This window comes from Tuber melanosporum, assembly GCF_000151645.1.
Source record: "Tuber melanosporum whole genome shotgun sequence assembly, scaffold_1, strain Mel28".
Lineage (NCBI taxonomy): Eukaryota > Fungi > Ascomycota > Pezizomycetes > Pezizales > Tuberaceae > Tuber > Tuber melanosporum.
Window position 1 is genome coordinate 2,164,434 of NW_003298755.1, and position 16,308 is coordinate 2,180,741.

The following is a 16,308-nucleotide window of genomic DNA, read 5'->3' on the forward strand; positions in this document are numbered from 1 at the left end:
AGTTCTGTATTCAGCCCGGCAGCTTGCATCACGAGTACGATACGATATGATACCGGTGCGGATACGTTGTGCGAGTTGGGCTTCCGCCCGCAAATTTGCAAACCCACCGGTACGGCACTGTGCTCGAGCAAGCTGGGCCAGGCGCCGCCATCGTTCCGAGCCGCAGACCACAATATCCTTATCCCGATCCACCTGACCCAAGACTGTTTCAAGCCAGCCGATCGGTCCCGCTCTACGAGGGAAGGGACACGCACAATTTGTCTTCCTCGCTCCCTTCCCCCACCGCTACCGGTATTTTTCCATAGGAAACCGTGACTGTTGCGAAATTCAGGCCAAAGTGTAACAATAATCAACTTTAGCCTGGGCGAGCATTTGATATAGCAGTATTCACCCCGGCAGCAAGCCCGCATGAGTGCTGCGCGGTACACAGTCCGTTGAATCTCGTCCTCAGGTTATGAGACAGTCTATGTCGGCAGAATGGATGAAAACCTGTCCACAGAACTTGCGTGATCAAGATTCAATGTGGAGTTCTCGCGTGTATAAGGTATATCAATAGAAGAGCTGCGCGATTTGCAGGGAACAGAGAACCATAGGAAAGCAAAGGAAAGAGAATTCGGTCACATGGCCGTCTACTGTCGGAATTCCTTTGACGCAACATCCGGCTGCTATCACGACAACACAGCCACGTAGCAGTGAAAATCAACACATTTTTCTCTTTATTCCCCGACTCTCCCTATATCCTCAGAGGCGTAGCAACGCGACGTATTATATTAGACAGCCCGCAGTTGTAGTCAGATCGGAAAGGATAGGAAATACAAGTGATCCATTTGGTGGCTGCAGAGGAAAGCACGATGATGAAAATAAAGACACTGGTGGTGGCAGTGGAGCTTGAGCGGATGCATCCGTGAAATCTGGAGCCCTATTAACCTACCCCCGGAAAAGACGGTTGCAGTGCAAGTATCATGCCTGTACTGTACTCGAGCACTCGAACGCAGTAGCCGAACTCACTTTAATAGCCAAGGGAATCTCCTGTCCCGGAACTCAAGTGAATGGATTGAAGGTATTCGGCTTATAGCAGCTGCCCTATGAGCTGTGAGGAGGGTCAAGGATGGAGGAGGGGAACCCGTGACAGGCTGGAAAAAGCCACTGCACGAGTACTATAATACTTGTACATATAATATATGGTGCACGATGATACACATGGTGGTCGCGGGTATGTTGTCGGATGATCCCGCCGGCCATCTTGCTTGGCGAATGATCGCACCTTGGTGGCTTAATATCAGATACGCGTGGTGATACTCATGGTACGCGAGTCTCCAGGGCGATAGTGAGCAGTGACCACTGTGGGGGAGAGGGAGAAACCCAAAGAGAATTTCCCCGCATGGAAAGATCCCGAGGGGAGTTGGCATGCCGCCCAGGCAATTATGTCTACAATCCTCTCCAGTCTCCAAGTTTCATTATAGTCAGGAAAAAAGCTGTACCCATCGAGCGTGCGTGCAGTTGGGGGAGGGGAAGAGAGGTTGAAGCCTGCCATGGAAACCGAAAACTGTGTGCACTCAAGCTTGAGGACTGCAGCGCACAAGGGCTGATTGTTGTACAGGTACGGTAGGCCAGGTTATTACCGGTAGTCGAAGGTGTGTGCGGGTGCGCCCCAGTACCTTGAGTCGGCCTCCAGTCCTATCTCGATACCGGTACTGCATTTCCAAAGTGAACATAACCCCGAGGTGAACACACCTTGCACCGTACCTCGCCGCTACCTTGGTACATACATGCTAAAGGACTCCACCCGCTCACATAGATAAGAGTCTCCTTCCCCTGCCTCCTGCTTTCTGTCCGCTCCTTCTCTACTTTTCTATTCCTCACTCCCACCATAATCTGCCGTCCTCTCCTTTCTGATTTTATCTACATCATAGAATAGAATGGGGTCGTCGTCATCTAAGCCTGCCCGTCCCACATGGCCTGCTGTGGAGAAGCCTCGGAGACCGGCTCTCGAATCAAAGATGAGCGACCTCACTTTGTGCGATACAGACTCTAGCGAGGAACCGGAGCCTTCTCTTTCCTTGAGGCTCGAAGCCGCTATCAAGTGGGAAGCCAAACTCTTGTCCGAACCAAAGGTGTGAACCATATGTTTTAATTATGGAAGCTTAGCTAATTTTTGGTGGAAGAATCGTCTTGCTCTTGCTGCTCTTAGCACACACGCTTCTACAGCCATCCTTCAAAAGCCGTCGGCGCTCCTCCACGATACCCATGTGTTCAGTGACCAGATTGAACTCGAAGGAACCCCCGTTACCAACCAGCGCTCCTCAGGGAGATGCTGGCTGTTTGCCAGCACCAACGTCTTTCGAGTTCCGATAATTAAGAAATACAAACTGACTGGATTTGAGCTGTCCCAAAATTACCTCTTTTTCTGGGATAAACTTGAGAAAGCCAACTTTTTCTTGGAGCGTATGTACCGGTTCCCATCTGGCAGAGGCCCTGGCCTCAGGGCTTCGCGGTGACGCACGTGACTGACTTGGAGTTACAACAGAAATTATTAATACCCAAGAAGCAGATCTCGATGGAAGGCTGATTCAGTACCTACTGCAATCTCCTGTTGGTGATGGCGGCCAATGGGATATGGCTGTAAATTTAGTTGAAAAATATGGATTGGTATTGCCGCTGCCCAATCCCGGTTGATGTATTTTGTGACAACCTACCAACTTATTTACAGATTCCGCAAGCTTTCTATCCCGATTCGTTCAATTCCAAGTCGTCCGGCCGCATCAACTGGCTCATTACAGCCAAACTTCGCGAGGCGGCTCTCACCCTGTAAGCTAGAGACCTTGCTATTCCCTGATAATCTCTTGTGATAAAGCTAATATCTACTTCGTTTAGCCGGTCCCTCGGCGCCTCATGTAAGAGTGGGGAGCTTGAAATATACAAGGCTAAGGTTCTCCAAGAGATATACGGCGTCCTCGTCCTGTCCTTAGGTGTTCCCCCCAAACCCGATGATACCTTCACCTGGAATTTTCATGATAAGGACGGCAAATTCCGTTCCATCACCACTACTCCCCTTGAATTTTACAAAGAGAACACAGGCACCATAAGCTACGGTGCCGGTGTAATTGATGGGGTTTTGGGCGGTGGAGATAGGGGTGGCGTTGCCGAGAGATTCTCCTTAGTCAATGATCCTAGGAACGAATACAACAGACTCTTGACAGTCGAGAGACTCGGTAATGTTGTTGGCGGGAGAGGGGTTAAATATGTTAATGTGTCTACAGATGTGAAACCCCTTGGGATGCCTTGCTATGGAGCAGTGCCTATTCCACCACAGGAAGCTGTTCCCACACAAAAATTGAGACTGACGAAGAACACTAGGTTATGAAATCTGCAGCTATCGCCATGATTAAAGCACAGCGTCCTGTATTTTTCGGATGTGACGTTGGAAAGTTCGCGGAGGGCGGCAGAGGAATTATGGATACCGGCTTGTTTGATTACGAACTAGGGTATAATATTACTTTGTATATGAACAAGGCTGAGCGACTTCGCACTGGAGAGAGTTCCATGACCCACGCTATGGTTCTCAGTGGAGTCAACATTGTCGATGGCAAGCCAACAAAGTGGAGAGGTATAACTGCATCCCCTAGAACTCTTTGGGGAACAATCCGACGGAAACTAATTTTCTAAATCTCAATAGTGGAGAACTCGTGGGGGGCTGAGTCCGGAGAAAAGGGTTACTGGCTCATGAGTGATGCTTGGTTTGATGAGTACTGCTACCAAGTTGTTACCGACCCCGCTTTCGTAAGCAATGAGGTTCTCAATGTCCTCAAGCAGGATCCCATATCACTCCCTATTTGGGATCCAATGGGAAGCCTTGCTTAGCGGCATTGTGTACTAGCTTGACTTCGGGAGTTTCAGATGTATTTCAAGGTTATTCGCAGAGTGGTCGTTTTCTTATGGCAGGGAGTTTCTTATATACATTGGGTAAACCGTGTTCTTCTCGATTCCTCCTCGCATTTCCAGCTGCATTCCGATGTTGAATGATACATGCATGGTATTAAAGAATAGACGATATTGCATCTAAAACCAACACCAACTATTTTTTCCCCCTTCAGTGTTTTATTTTTGCTCCTTCTGCAGAAGGCCGATCGAACGATATCTAGTGACGCACACCTCCTTGTTAAACACGTGGTTCATTCATCCCATACTACGTGACGTCCCAGTTGCTTGCGATGCAAGGGAACCTTACATCTTATTTGTCGGTCCTGGATATCGAAAAAAAAAAACCACAGCTTGTTATCATCAATGAACCTTTAACCCTTTTGTATACATTCCGCCCCGCAAACAACGTCACGATGCTCTCCCGCCGTTACACGGTTTCTTCATCCTCCCCGAGCCCGCCCAGCAAAACCAAAAGTCGGGTTCGACGAGCAAAAAGCACATCTTATCCCACAGCTACTAGGTCCGAGCTGCTTGCTCCCCAAGAAAGGAGTCAGCAGGCGGTGGCTGCAGCCCAAAGAGCTTATGGCGATGATATCCAACGCCGCAATTCCAAACGTGAACACACCGTTTTTCGCAGCTCTGGTATTAGGTTCTTGTCTCCTATCGATAACCGGAACAGAACCAGTAACGCAGCTGGATTCTACTCTGTTAACAGGCATGAAGCGGAAAAATCCCACTCGACCATGACGAAAAATGCTTCGTATGCTTCATATGACACAGCTGCTGGTGCTCCCCACCCAACCTACGCCAGCCGAGAGAACACTGCCAGTATGAGACTGGGGACCTTGAGACAATTAGGTGACGGAAATGAAGTATTCCAACAACTTACATTCTCTAGCCCTGACGCTTGCCGTGCTTTGAATCTATCTGACTTAGGAGCGGACTACCACTCTTCTCCGGGATCCCCTGTACCATCTACGCCATCTTCTTACCGTCGTCTCCGAAAGACAAAATCTGTTTTCAGTGTTAGCCAGGTGTATCCTCGGCCGACACCAGATCAGTCACCCGCTGTATTCCCCCCCGAACTCTCGTCAAAGGAAGCAATGATGAGGAATCAGAGAAAATCCACATCTTTTCTTCGTGGGGGTACAGAATTCATGCCTGACTCTATGCGTCGTCAATTGGAGGAAGCGGGGGGGGATGAGCCGTCTCAACGGCAGCAGCAGCAGCCGTACGTCAAGGAGCAGAAGCCATTCTACCTATCGGCATCCTGTAGGAGGAGCCAAAAACCGATTGCGTTTCCTGAAACAGTGCGTGCTAAGAAGGTGTCCAAAGAGCAACCAACAGAATCACTCTCTGTTAGAAAGGCTATGGGTGAAACGGCGAAGAAAGTGTTTGGGTCCATGAAGCGCGTTTTTGGAGTTCGTGAGAAGCTTGAGAATACATTTCCTGAGCAGCATGTTCCTGCCTCTCGATCTCATTTCTGTGATTTCGTTTCACCATCTGAGCTTCATGACGATATCAAAGACATTCCCGAACCTGGGGTTATTCGGATGCGCTCTAACACCGTCTCTCGGGCTCCTACACTCCGTACTGTGCCCTCATTTGAGATGCCCCATTCCATCGCTGGTTCCATCCGAGACGTCACTCCTAACCCACCCCAGTCACCTGTTTCCACCATAAGAGGCGTTTCTGTGCCAACAGATGGGAGTTCCACGTGGAATTCAACCCTCGATAGGCGATCTGCATCGAAGAGGCTTTCTATCATTGACGAAAACGCCCCACATAGAATCCGAGAGAACCTGTATGAGCCATCAGTAGTAGGGGAGTCGACCCAACCTAGGTATGAAGTGAGGAGAGTGTACTCGGCCCTGATGAAGCGCCTGGATGAAGGTGCAGCCGATGAACCGCAAGATTGCCAGAAGGATCCTTGCGGGCCGGGATACGGATCTCCAGAATCTGGGTTTCATATGGCTCCAGGCTTAGGTTTAAAGCCAGAGGAAGAAAACCTGTTCACAAAACCTGGCAAATCCGGGCAAGGGAGATCGACAGCAACATCGACAATCAGGAAGTCGGCTGCCCAGAAATGGGGTCACCTAGTAGAAACTAGTCGAGATAAGAACCCCGATCCATTCTACATCCCGTCTGTTCCACAAATCCCCATATTGTATAGTCCAATAGTACACAAGACGCAGAATATAGATTCAATCACTGCTGGGTGGCGGGAAGCTATGGAAGGTGCCGACGAGGAGCAAATGAGACTGATAGCAGCCCTACGGGCGTTGTCTCCCGTCCCCAGCATATCCCGCGAGAGCGAGGGGAAAGGTACACAGAATGGTCGGAGCTCAGCTACGGTTTCAAGCATTACACCTCCGGGGACCCATACACCGCTGAGAAGACTTCGCCAAACGAATTCTATAAACTTTCTGCCCTCTCCCACAAAGGTTCCATCTGGAGAAACTGCGCTAAGTCGCTGTAGACGCCCAAGAAGTATGGGTATGCTCCAGACAGAAAGTACTCCCACCACGCCCCCACCCCCTCTTCGACCTCCCCCATCACCACCTAATATCAGCTCTACATCAGAGCGGTCAGCCCATGATAGAGATGATAATAGTGTTGTTGTCGGGGAGAAACCCAAGATAAGAGGAAAGCTCAGGATGAAAGATTATTGCCTCAACACAACCAGTGCTGAAAGTGGCAGTAAGATGAGGGTTTACTCCGGAAACCAGGGGCTCGGATTGGAGAGTAATAGGAGTGCCCTGGCTGAGAGAACAAGCCGAGATATCGAAAACGCTGTTAATTCTCAGTTTGGGCCCGTTATCAATCGCCGTGCCTCCAAAACGTCGGTGAGAGTGGGGAGCTTGGAGTCTTCTGCTGCATTTATTTAGGGTTGGCTCGAGGGGTAGAGGGGATTGACAAGAAGTATGATGGAATTACTAGAGATAAAGTATTTCCACCATTCAGTGCTATTGTCCCGATAGGAAATGCACTGAAATTATTATTTATCTTGGGGGGGGGTTAAAAACAAAAACCGCCGCATGTCTATCTTTTGGTTTTCTTGATAGGCATCAGAAAGAGTCGAGAATACGTTGGTAGAAAGATAGAATATCCTCTTGTTGTTCACTGACTCGCTCTCCTTCCCTTTGTTCATCAAATTTTGTATGATAGGTACTGTACCATTAGCTGCCGTGTTAAATACCTAATGATCAGGCGTTTGCATGGAACTAAGCACTGCTTGTCACTCGGGTGTTAGAATTGCGTAGTTTAAGTATATATTTCGTTAAAAAATTGGTTACGCAAAGTTTACTCTAACTTATATCCCAAGATCTCTTGAGGGGGCATCGAGATCATCGGAGGGCAAAGGCACAACGCCAACGCAGGATAGCAGTCTGATGCTAGCTCCCTTGATGCCGCCTCTCCGCAGTGTGCTTCATGCTAGGCAGGATACGTAGCGGACCAGTGGAGGGCCTAGTACCTCCTGCCCCGGATTTGATGTACTTCCTTCCAGTCGCAGAGTAACCACCCTTGCTCTAAATTACCAAACCATCTATTTTTTCCATCAAGGATATGCTAATGTAGATACCAAAGCAAGGAGTCAAGCTAGATACCAACTAATCCACCGCCTGAGTTCTAACCCCCGAGGAAAAACCACCGCTATCGCATCATACCCGCGCGAGCAGTTTGGGCCACTGTATCATCATCCACAAACATACCCAAGTCGAGCTTGAGAGTACTGGGAGGGGGGGGGCTTGTAGATTCTGTTCGGTACAAAAGGCTGGGGGTAGATTGGAATGACATGGTGGGTGGGTTGTGGTAGGGTGGTGAGAGGGGAGTTCCTCTCTTCGGATGGGAGGGGTTGTTTCTCAAGATTAGTGTTTGATAGAGAGATCCCACCAACGATAAGTTATGATATGCTAAAGAGGATGTCGATATATGAGATCTATGAGAGATGTTTTTTTTTTTTTGGGGGGGGGGCAAGGGATGTCTTTATCTCCCCCTGGGATTTAAGAAAGTCACTTCTGTAACGCACGCGCCCGTACATTTTGATCTCTTATTTATTATACCTTTATCTATGGAAAGGAGGTCACTGAAAGTCGAGTGATTTTTAGTGATTGCTGCCTTTAGCAGCTCTTAAGCAAGTACTTCGCCGTAAGCCCTGCGATGGACCAAAGATTCGGGGTTGCTAAGGCGAACAGTAACTTAACTACTGGTATCGGTAGCAAATGGCAACCCAATATTCCCTGCCCACTTAAACAAACATTTAGCGTAGCACACCAGTATAGTAGTCTAGTCTGCTCTAAATCCCGAGGCTTGTAGCTGATTATGTAAATCCCCCGAAAAAGCTCGATCAAACCATCACTTGACTAACAATACCCCTCCACTTCATAATCTGCCCCACCATCCACCCACTCACTCCAAGCCGCTGTGATCTTCCAGTCTGCGGGAAATCCCGCAGTATCACCGGTAAGTCAGTGTACTCGAGTACGAGTAAACAAGGCGCCCCCCTTTTTTCCCTCCTTCCACCGCATCTTCCTCTTTCTCCTGGAATAACATCCCATACCGGTAATAACTTTGTGTCTCCTCCCGCTTGTTGGTTTTCTCCTTTCCATTTCGTGTCTGTATAGTCCAAGCCACTATCACCATCTCCAGTTTTATCTTTATTTCTCTAATTTTCTACCCCGAACATCTTCAAGCCGTCACCAAAAACTCAGAGTACCTTGAGCGCTCTCTGCGCATTGCTTCTGGTACCTCGGCTTTTTCTCCCCGTCATCCTCATTTACCCTTATTCCCTTCATCTCGACTTTAGTTGAGTGTCCCACTACCCCACCACCATAAAGTCCATATTCTCCCTTAAACCATCTACTCGAAAATCATGGTAGCTAATATCTGTGACCCTGCAGGTCTAGGGCCGTGCAGAGTATATCCCAGGAATAGCTTATCCGCTTTTGATAATGCTCCCGACAACATCAGCTCCCGCTGCCGGCAAAAAGAGAATTTATGTCGTAGAACGTAAATATGCCCTTACCCGGTTTCTAACTTTGCCAATCCCTCTCCCCATTCTCCCCATCTCCTTCTCACACCAATTCTACTACTACTCCTTTGAATAATACCCAAGTCACACAAAACAAAAAAGAACCCAAAAGGGGAGAGCAGAGTTAAAACAAAGCCCCCATCGGGCTCGTGATAGCCCAAAAAAGGAAGAGGGAGAATGTGAATCTTGTAGTTCTGTTTTGTTTTTTTTCTCCTCCAAAACTAATGCGAGAGAACACACTATCCTATCAGATATGGAACCCGAAATGGGCGCTTGGTCTACGCTAGAATACATCGCAATCTCAGCCGAATCCGCAGCCTCCGGGAGCGATTTCTACCTAACATCTGTGCCACCTTCGCTTGTGGAAGACCTCCCAGAATCGTTAAGCCAGTATATCGGTGCTCCGTTAAAGGTGACTTCTCGTGAGGTTACGCAACTGTCAGAGGTTCGTGCGGATAGGGTCTGCCTGCTTGATCCCCGGGCGGAAAAGGAGCTAAGTCCTGCTGATGCGGAGGTCTTTGATGCTTTCATTTTTGGGGGGATTTTGGGTGTGTTGCCTGTTCTTTCTCCCTGAATTCTATTCTTCTTAGTATTGCTCCCTTTGGAAGCCTTGCTTTGGGTGATTTTTTGCCGAGCCTATTGTGTTACCGTTCCTGCTACTGTTTTTTGTATCCCCTGTTGGGATTACGCCATGATGCTGCGCGGAGATGGCATGGGTTTGAGTATGATGTGCTGATAGTATCTTACTGGGACAGGTGATGATCCACCAAGAGGTATCCTCCTTGATCAAGAGATATTATCACGACTTCCCATTTGGTTCAATTACTAACACGATATGGGCTTAGACCGCACGGCAGAGTTAAGGAAATATGGATACCAAGGTCGCCAACTAGGAAAGCTTCAAATGACTACCGACACCGCAGTCAGAGTTACAAGAATGGTCATTGAGGAACAACGTGATTACCTTCATAAGGCTTCATCCAGGAGACTACCAGAGGCTAACAAAAAACTACAGGGCCCCTGGTTAGTATCCCGTATATGGACTATCCAGAATTGAAACTCAACAAGCACGAGTCCACCCAGATGCCCTTTAGATATGTGAAGGGCGAAGACGGAGAACCCTATATGCCTGAGGTATCTCTACCATTCTAGCTGAAGTCCGAGATACCAATTAGGATATTGAGTGCTAATTTATGATCCAGGGCATGCTAGAGCTTATCAAGAAGGACGCTGATAAGGGCTTTGATGATTTCTTTTAGATAATAATAATTATTATGATAGATAGATATTCCATAGATAAAAATCCCCACTTATCAGAGCACGTGACCAAGCCCAATTAGCCTCCTCCAGACCCGAGAGCAGCAAGTAAAGGAGTGACCAAACCGCGACATGGTAATGTCAAAACTGGCCCCAGAAGTTTCCTCGGAGAGTTCGTTCATAAAATGACAGAAAAACATTGGCGAAAATGAAAATTGTTACCCCCCTATACCTCTATGAGCTACTTCCAAGACAATACCAAGACAACATCAAGACAGTACTGTACTCACTTTCGCAGGACATTTACTGTAAATCCCAGCCCGTAGTAAATATCTCTCCACGCTATGATACTATGAATGAAAGGAGAAAAGCACCCGCACCATGAGCACTTCCCGCTTCAGACAGCCTTCGCACAATTTCACCAGTCTCACATCCTGCCGTCATTGTACTAGTACGGTACTTGTACCACACATTCTCAGCCCGCCGGTCGAAAAAAAAAGGAGGCGTCATGGGCAATTGCATAGTGTAGCATACAAGCAGAAACTTGACTATCGCATATCGTGCCAAAACTTGGGCAGCGGGTATGACATGTACGAGTACAAATCACATACCGGTACGACAGACAGACAGTCAAAACCCTTCACCAGCTCAAACTGCACCTGACTACTGTAAACCGATTGTGTTAAGAGTGGCGGTGTATCGTCCAACCCCTTGACCCAGCCCCATCTGCCCGCCATCCCGCTTCTTCCAGATCAAAATTCAACAGCGATAAAAGAAAGTAAGGGAGGAAGGAATAATGTTGCTCTTTCAAACTCCAAAAGCCACAATCAGAAGCTTCGCTCACGATTCCTTTGGCCAATTCCTCTCCCACACGATATCACGTGAGGTATTCCACAGACCAGCTTTGAAAAAATGCGGCAATAGCTCTACAGGTCCCGTACTCCAGTACTGATACGGTATCATCGAATACCGGCAGTGTAGATAATCCCGCTAATCGATCACCATCAGCCATCCTCCAAAAAAACAAAAACGAGTATCATATCATACCCAAGTAGATGCACCGTGCCTCGCTCTACGCAACTGCAGAAGCGAAATTAAACCTCCGCGATCCACTCCCTCCCCCCCTCTCATCCGTCCGTCCGTCTCACGCCTCTAAGCTACTCGTAGAGGAGGAGGGCAGGGTGACCGAAAATTCAGCTACAGTCCCTTCAAGTAGGTAATGGAATGGCTAAAGCAGCTTATGGTGCGCTTTCATTTGTTTGTTTTTTCTCACCAGGGAGGGGGGGCAGAAGTGGGATGCGAGGAACAGGAACTGGAGGAGGAAAAAGTAATTACCGCCTGATAACGTTCCCGCAGATGTGTTTTGTATCCTTTGCCTTTGTCCCCCCCATGCTGCGTGCAGGTAGGGAAGCAGTCCTCTAATTTGGTTAGTTAATTAGGTACTGTACTCGTACTTGCACTCCGGGCCCACTCACTCAGCTGCCCGCATACCGTGAGGCTTGCCTACTCATCAAGTATTACAAGATACTCAGGCATGTCAGCAGATGGTGGGGGGGGCACCTGGAAGTAGTTATGTGAGGCAATATATTGGGATCAGGTTTAAGAGCGGTCTACGGTAGTGGTGGCGGGGGCGGGTGGAAACCAGAGTGACCTAGTCATGCACGAGAGATCATGGTGCGGCAGTCTTTCCTCTTACCTTTTTTTTTCACACTGGGATGCCTGGCTCTCCCTCGTGGCCGATTGGGGGTTCTCGGATCTGGGCGACGGAGTCACGGGATTCCAAAGACCATGTCGACGGCCCCGGGCCGTGGGAGAGAGTCTTACGATGAAGATAGGAATGGAAAGGTTTTCGATGCCTGGCAGGGACAAAGTGGTTTTTTTTTTTTGCTTGAACCTTGTCGGTTCTCTTGTACCTTTGAAGGCGCTCTTGGGAGACTTTTGGGACGAGGGTGACTCCCGCGGGGTAACTTGTACTAGGTTTTCCATTCGGGTTCTAATCAAATGAAGAATATGATGCTCCCGGCTTTGGGATCGAGTAATAGAGTTGTGAGCTCACGACAGATACACAGAAGAGCATAAGTATCTGGTACGAAGTATGATACCCGAAAATTTGAGTCCCCATTTGGTATGGATGCTCAAACGCGCAAAGATTATTTCTCTTTCAAGCCTTTGAGCTGTCTTCAAGCAGCTCATGCCTCTTACCTATACAGACTCTAAGTTCCATCGTTGCACAGGATAGTAAGGGAAAGGGAGGTTATTTTGGCAGTTTGAACCAATCAGCACACTCGTTACTACCCAGCGAAATCATTCGCTGGGTAGTTAGTCAGTTTGTGGATCAATTGCGAGTGCCGGAACATGATCCAACAGAGAACATCACCCCGCACCATGAAATTAAAATTTAAAACAAATCTAACCGTATAACACAATGCTCAGCCCTATAACGTGCCCGTTAAAACTCGTGAACATCGCAAACATTTTGAGGGGTTCCCATATATATTGAATACCGACTTTTTGTGATCCAGAAGCTGTCGCGAGAACGCGTCTTCCCCAGCGACAAGAAAAAAACTCCCGATTTCACGTCTATTAATGAGGCTGCGCACGAACGCATCAACCATCTTGTCCCCGAGACTGTCAACGAGTCACCTCCTCCACCAACACCACCACCTTCCCCTCAACCCCAACAGTTATCGCCGACATCTCGGAAATCGTCACCATCGCGTCTTCACCTCTTTCTTTTCCTCTACTTACATTTCGAGCATGCCTGTAGGTAGCCCCAAACGAAGGCGCTCCGCGGATGGTTCTGCGCCTCCTGCTAAACGGAAGGTCCAATCTACTACTACTCGTAAAGTACCCCACCAGATATCATATATCTCGGCACATTTTTTGGCATATTAACGAGAATATTTGGGAGGGGGTTTTATTTTATTTTATTTTATATTTTTTTATATTTTTTTTGGGGGGGAATGGGATTGGGAACATATAGTCTAATACTTCTCTATCGTGCTTTTTTTACAGAAGCGACTGTGGTAAACTTCTTCAAGCCTGCCTCCAAGAAGGAGCCCGAACATACTATTTGGAAGGTTGTCGATGACACACTGCTCGTTGGGACATATTTTAATCGGGCCTCGCCGAATAAGACCAAACCGGCTGCGTCTGATGTAAAAAGACGGGTTGCTGGGTTCGATCTGGTAAGGGAAGAGTTTTTTTTTTCTTGCGTTTCTCCAACATTCCTGGAGTGGGGGGGGGAGCGCGTTCGGATGTCAAAGGGCGTTGGATGTACGGTGCCGGCACTGTTGGGTTTAGCTAACGGCCGATGCCACGATGGGCGGGATCAACCTTTCTCTTTAGGATTCTACACTGATCACGACAGAATCGGGGAATGTGTTTGCTAAGACCGCCACAGACTGGAAATGGTGGAGTCCATGCGTTCCAGATACTTTGAGGAAACTTCATGATGATGGGTACGACTACTACGCCCCCGTCTACGTTGGCCAAACTCGCCGGGTGGCGGTGGGGTTGCTGACCTGTGTGTTTGTGCGCAGATACATTATCGTTATATTTACAAACCAGGGTTTCCTCAAGCAGCCAAAAAAAGATAGCAGTAATCTCACAAAGTTTAAACTCAAACTTGCCGCCGTGCTAGACTCACTCGACATTCCGGTCACGGTCTATGCTGCGACTGCAAATGATAGATATCGCAAGCCTAGGGTGGGCATGTGGGAAGAGATGGTCGACGATTACGATTTGGACGCACACGGCGTAGACCTAGATGCGTCGTACCTGGTCGGAGATGCTGCGGGGAGAGATGGTGATCACTCTGACAGTGACAGGTTTGTCTGAACGCCAACTCCCCCAAACTTAATTTCCCTTAGGGTGTCGATTTTCATTTATTTCTACTCCTTCTTTGGGTTATTTATTATTCGTCCCAGTGATATGCCGTGAGGGTCATGCTTTAAATCGCCAGGTGGATGCGGGCAGCAACTCGATCCAACGGGAACTGACCGATTAAAATGTTTTACAGACACTGGGCTGCCAATGTCGGCATAGGGTTTCGCACACCCGAGGAGTTCTTCTTGGGCAAGATGCCAAAGTCTATGGCTCACCGGTTCGACCCTTTGAAGTATATCAAGAGCGAACCTCAAGCCTTGGGTAGGTTTCTAAATATGGAATTGACTATCGCTTCCTCAAGTGGAATTGTATTAGTTAACAGTTGCTGTCGTAAAGTATTCACCAAGTCTAGTAAGCAAGAGATAGTCCTCTTTGTCGGGCCCCCCGGCGCGGGAAAGTCCACGTTCTACAGACGGAACCTCGAGCCCTTGGGCTTTGAACGAGTTAACCAGGATACCCTAAAGACGAAGGATAGGTGCCTTAAGGTTTCTGATTCTCTGCTAGAAGGTGGCAAGAGTGTTACAGTCGGTGAGTTCCTGTCTGGTTTTTACGTTCTTGCTTACTTTTTTTCATTTCTTGTTGCACTGATTTTTTTCTTTTGTTACTCCCACATCGACAAGTTGATATGCACACAAGTTTGCTACCGATATTTCGTATTTTACTACCATCGCATACATGCGGCATTTTGCCAATTTGGACCAGATAAAAGCCAGGGTTGAAATTGATAAAACTGACGGCATCCCGACTTGCAGATAATACAAATCCCGACGTTACTACGCGAGCAGCATGGATATCGCTGGCGAAAAAACACAAAGTTCCGATACGATGTGTTCACTTTATTGCGCCAACGGACCTTTGCCAACACAATGACGCTGTGCGCGCCCTTGGAGGAGAATTGGTACCTTACTTTATTTTCCCATCTCCTATCTTTCCCTCCCCCCCGGGTTGCCGCTATTGTCAACCCGGAATTACTAATACCCCTGCTTCGGATTCCCTTTTTTTTCTCTCATTGGCGTGAAAAACTTTTCACTAAGAATGAAACGGGATGAACATCGTAATTCGGTCATTTATAGGTCAACCCCGAGAAACGCAAAATCCTTCCAAAGATAGCATTCACGAACTTTGCCTCAAGGTTCATAAAGCCCCGCATTGATGAGGGATTTCAAGACATGACGGAAATTGAGTTCCAGGTTCGTGGGCCCAAAACATTTTACCCCTTTTCCTTTTCATAATCGATTACCTTTCCCCATCGAGCCCGAGGAGCCCCCACTCGCGGGTTCTTGTTATAGAACCGAAGCTAGTAAGGCTTGAAGTGGGGAATCAATGGATCCAGGAATGGGCAGGCTGGGTTACATTAGCACAACGTTATTACCGAGGGCTGACGATAATCGCAGTGGGAGGGTGGGGATCCCGAATTGCAGATCTGGAGAAAGTACTGGATTTGAGGAGGGCAGAAATCACCGAGGTGGAACTATTGTTTTGCTCGTCCGCTCACTTGCTTACCTGGCCTCCATCCAGCGATCAGGGCGGGCCTAAGTTATTCTAGTTTACAGTTTCTTCCCCCTTTCTTTCGTGCGTAAATGAGATACCGGTGGGGGAGTGGGATCGCTTTATCATTACGCTACAGTAGTTTGATGGAAAAATGTTTTTACTACACCTCTTCTTTTTTTTTTTCTTAACGAGATACCTACGAATTCGCTTACTTGCTGCAATATACTCGAGTACAAATTAGCTTGGCTGCAGTATCCTAACCACAGTAGTTGAAGGGCCAAATCTTTCTAATTCCCACTAGTAATTCGCTCAGATATGGGGGCGTGAGCTCTGTAGGACAAATATTCCAAGAACAGAACAGCATACCTATCGCCCGGACCAACTCCGTGATGAAATAGTGTACTATACCGTACTCGCACGTCCATCTACCGCATCGCCGCACCATTATCAACCGAGTACGGGTAGAGTCTATAGAGTCCAATTGAGCAACGTACTATACGTGTATACTCTACCGCAATAGCATACCGTATCTCTAGTAGCAAGGGGGCAGGCAGGTAGATCAAGGCTAGATCGAGAGGGAGAGAGAGTAAGAGAGAGATGAATAGATGAATGGAATGGACAGCCCATCGAATCGACGAAGAACCGGAAAAAAAGGCAAGTACGGGAGTAGGGACAAGAGCAGGGGGGGCATTCATTAAAACTTCTGTGTTGTTGTAAGT

General features: G+C 48.0%; 3 protein-coding genes; all 3 read left to right on the forward strand.

Annotated features, from left to right (window-relative positions):
• Positions 1-1,696: 1,696 nt before the first annotated feature.
• Positions 1,697-4,065, forward strand: GSTUM_00003999001 (uncharacterized protein). XM_002835162.2 has 8 exons: positions 1,697-1,804; positions 1,914-2,114; positions 2,166-2,445; positions 2,528-2,649; positions 2,711-2,808; positions 2,875-3,262; positions 3,358-3,607; positions 3,677-4,065. Exons 2-8 carry the CDS (start codon positions 2,001-2,003, stop codon positions 3,859-3,861), a joined length of 1,437 nt encoding a protein of 478 aa, XP_002835208.1. The 5' UTR covers positions 1,697-1,804; positions 1,914-2,000; the 3' UTR covers positions 3,862-4,065.
• Positions 4,066-9,218: 5,153 nt separating this feature from the next.
• Positions 9,219-10,212, forward strand: GSTUM_00004000001 (uncharacterized protein; the record flags this gene model as incomplete). The annotated part of the gene is made up of 4 exons (XM_002835163.1): positions 9,219-9,501; positions 9,799-9,909; positions 9,969-10,087; positions 10,156-10,212. The coding sequence occupies 4 exons, from the start codon at positions 9,219-9,221 to the stop codon at positions 10,210-10,212; spliced, it is 570 nt and encodes a 189-aa protein (XP_002835209.1).
• A 2,584-nt stretch (positions 10,213-12,796) lies between these two features.
• GSTUM_00004001001 (uncharacterized protein) lies at positions 12,797-15,543 on the forward strand (the record flags this gene model as incomplete). The annotated part of the gene is made up of 9 exons (XM_002835164.1): positions 12,797-13,052; positions 13,226-13,398; positions 13,559-13,671; positions 13,753-14,040; positions 14,232-14,359; positions 14,435-14,626; positions 14,851-14,996; positions 15,172-15,288; positions 15,493-15,543. The coding sequence occupies 9 exons, from the start codon at positions 12,797-12,799 to the stop codon at positions 15,541-15,543; spliced, it is 1,464 nt and encodes a 487-aa protein (XP_002835210.1).
• Between the last annotated feature and the right edge of the window lie 765 nt (positions 15,544-16,308).

Coding starts and splice junctions, on each gene's coding strand:
- GSTUM_00003999001 (XM_002835162.2), top strand. CDS start 2,001: ATGAGCGACCTCACTTTGTGCGATACAGACTCTAGCGAGGAACCGGAG. Junction 2,446..2,527: donor AGCCAACTTTTTCTTGGAGC/GTATGTACCGGT, acceptor GAGTTACAACAG/AAATTATTAATACCCAAGAA. Junction 2,809..2,874: donor CGCGAGGCGGCTCTCACCCT/GTAAGCTAGAGA, acceptor TACTTCGTTTAG/CCGGTCCCTCGGCGCCTCAT.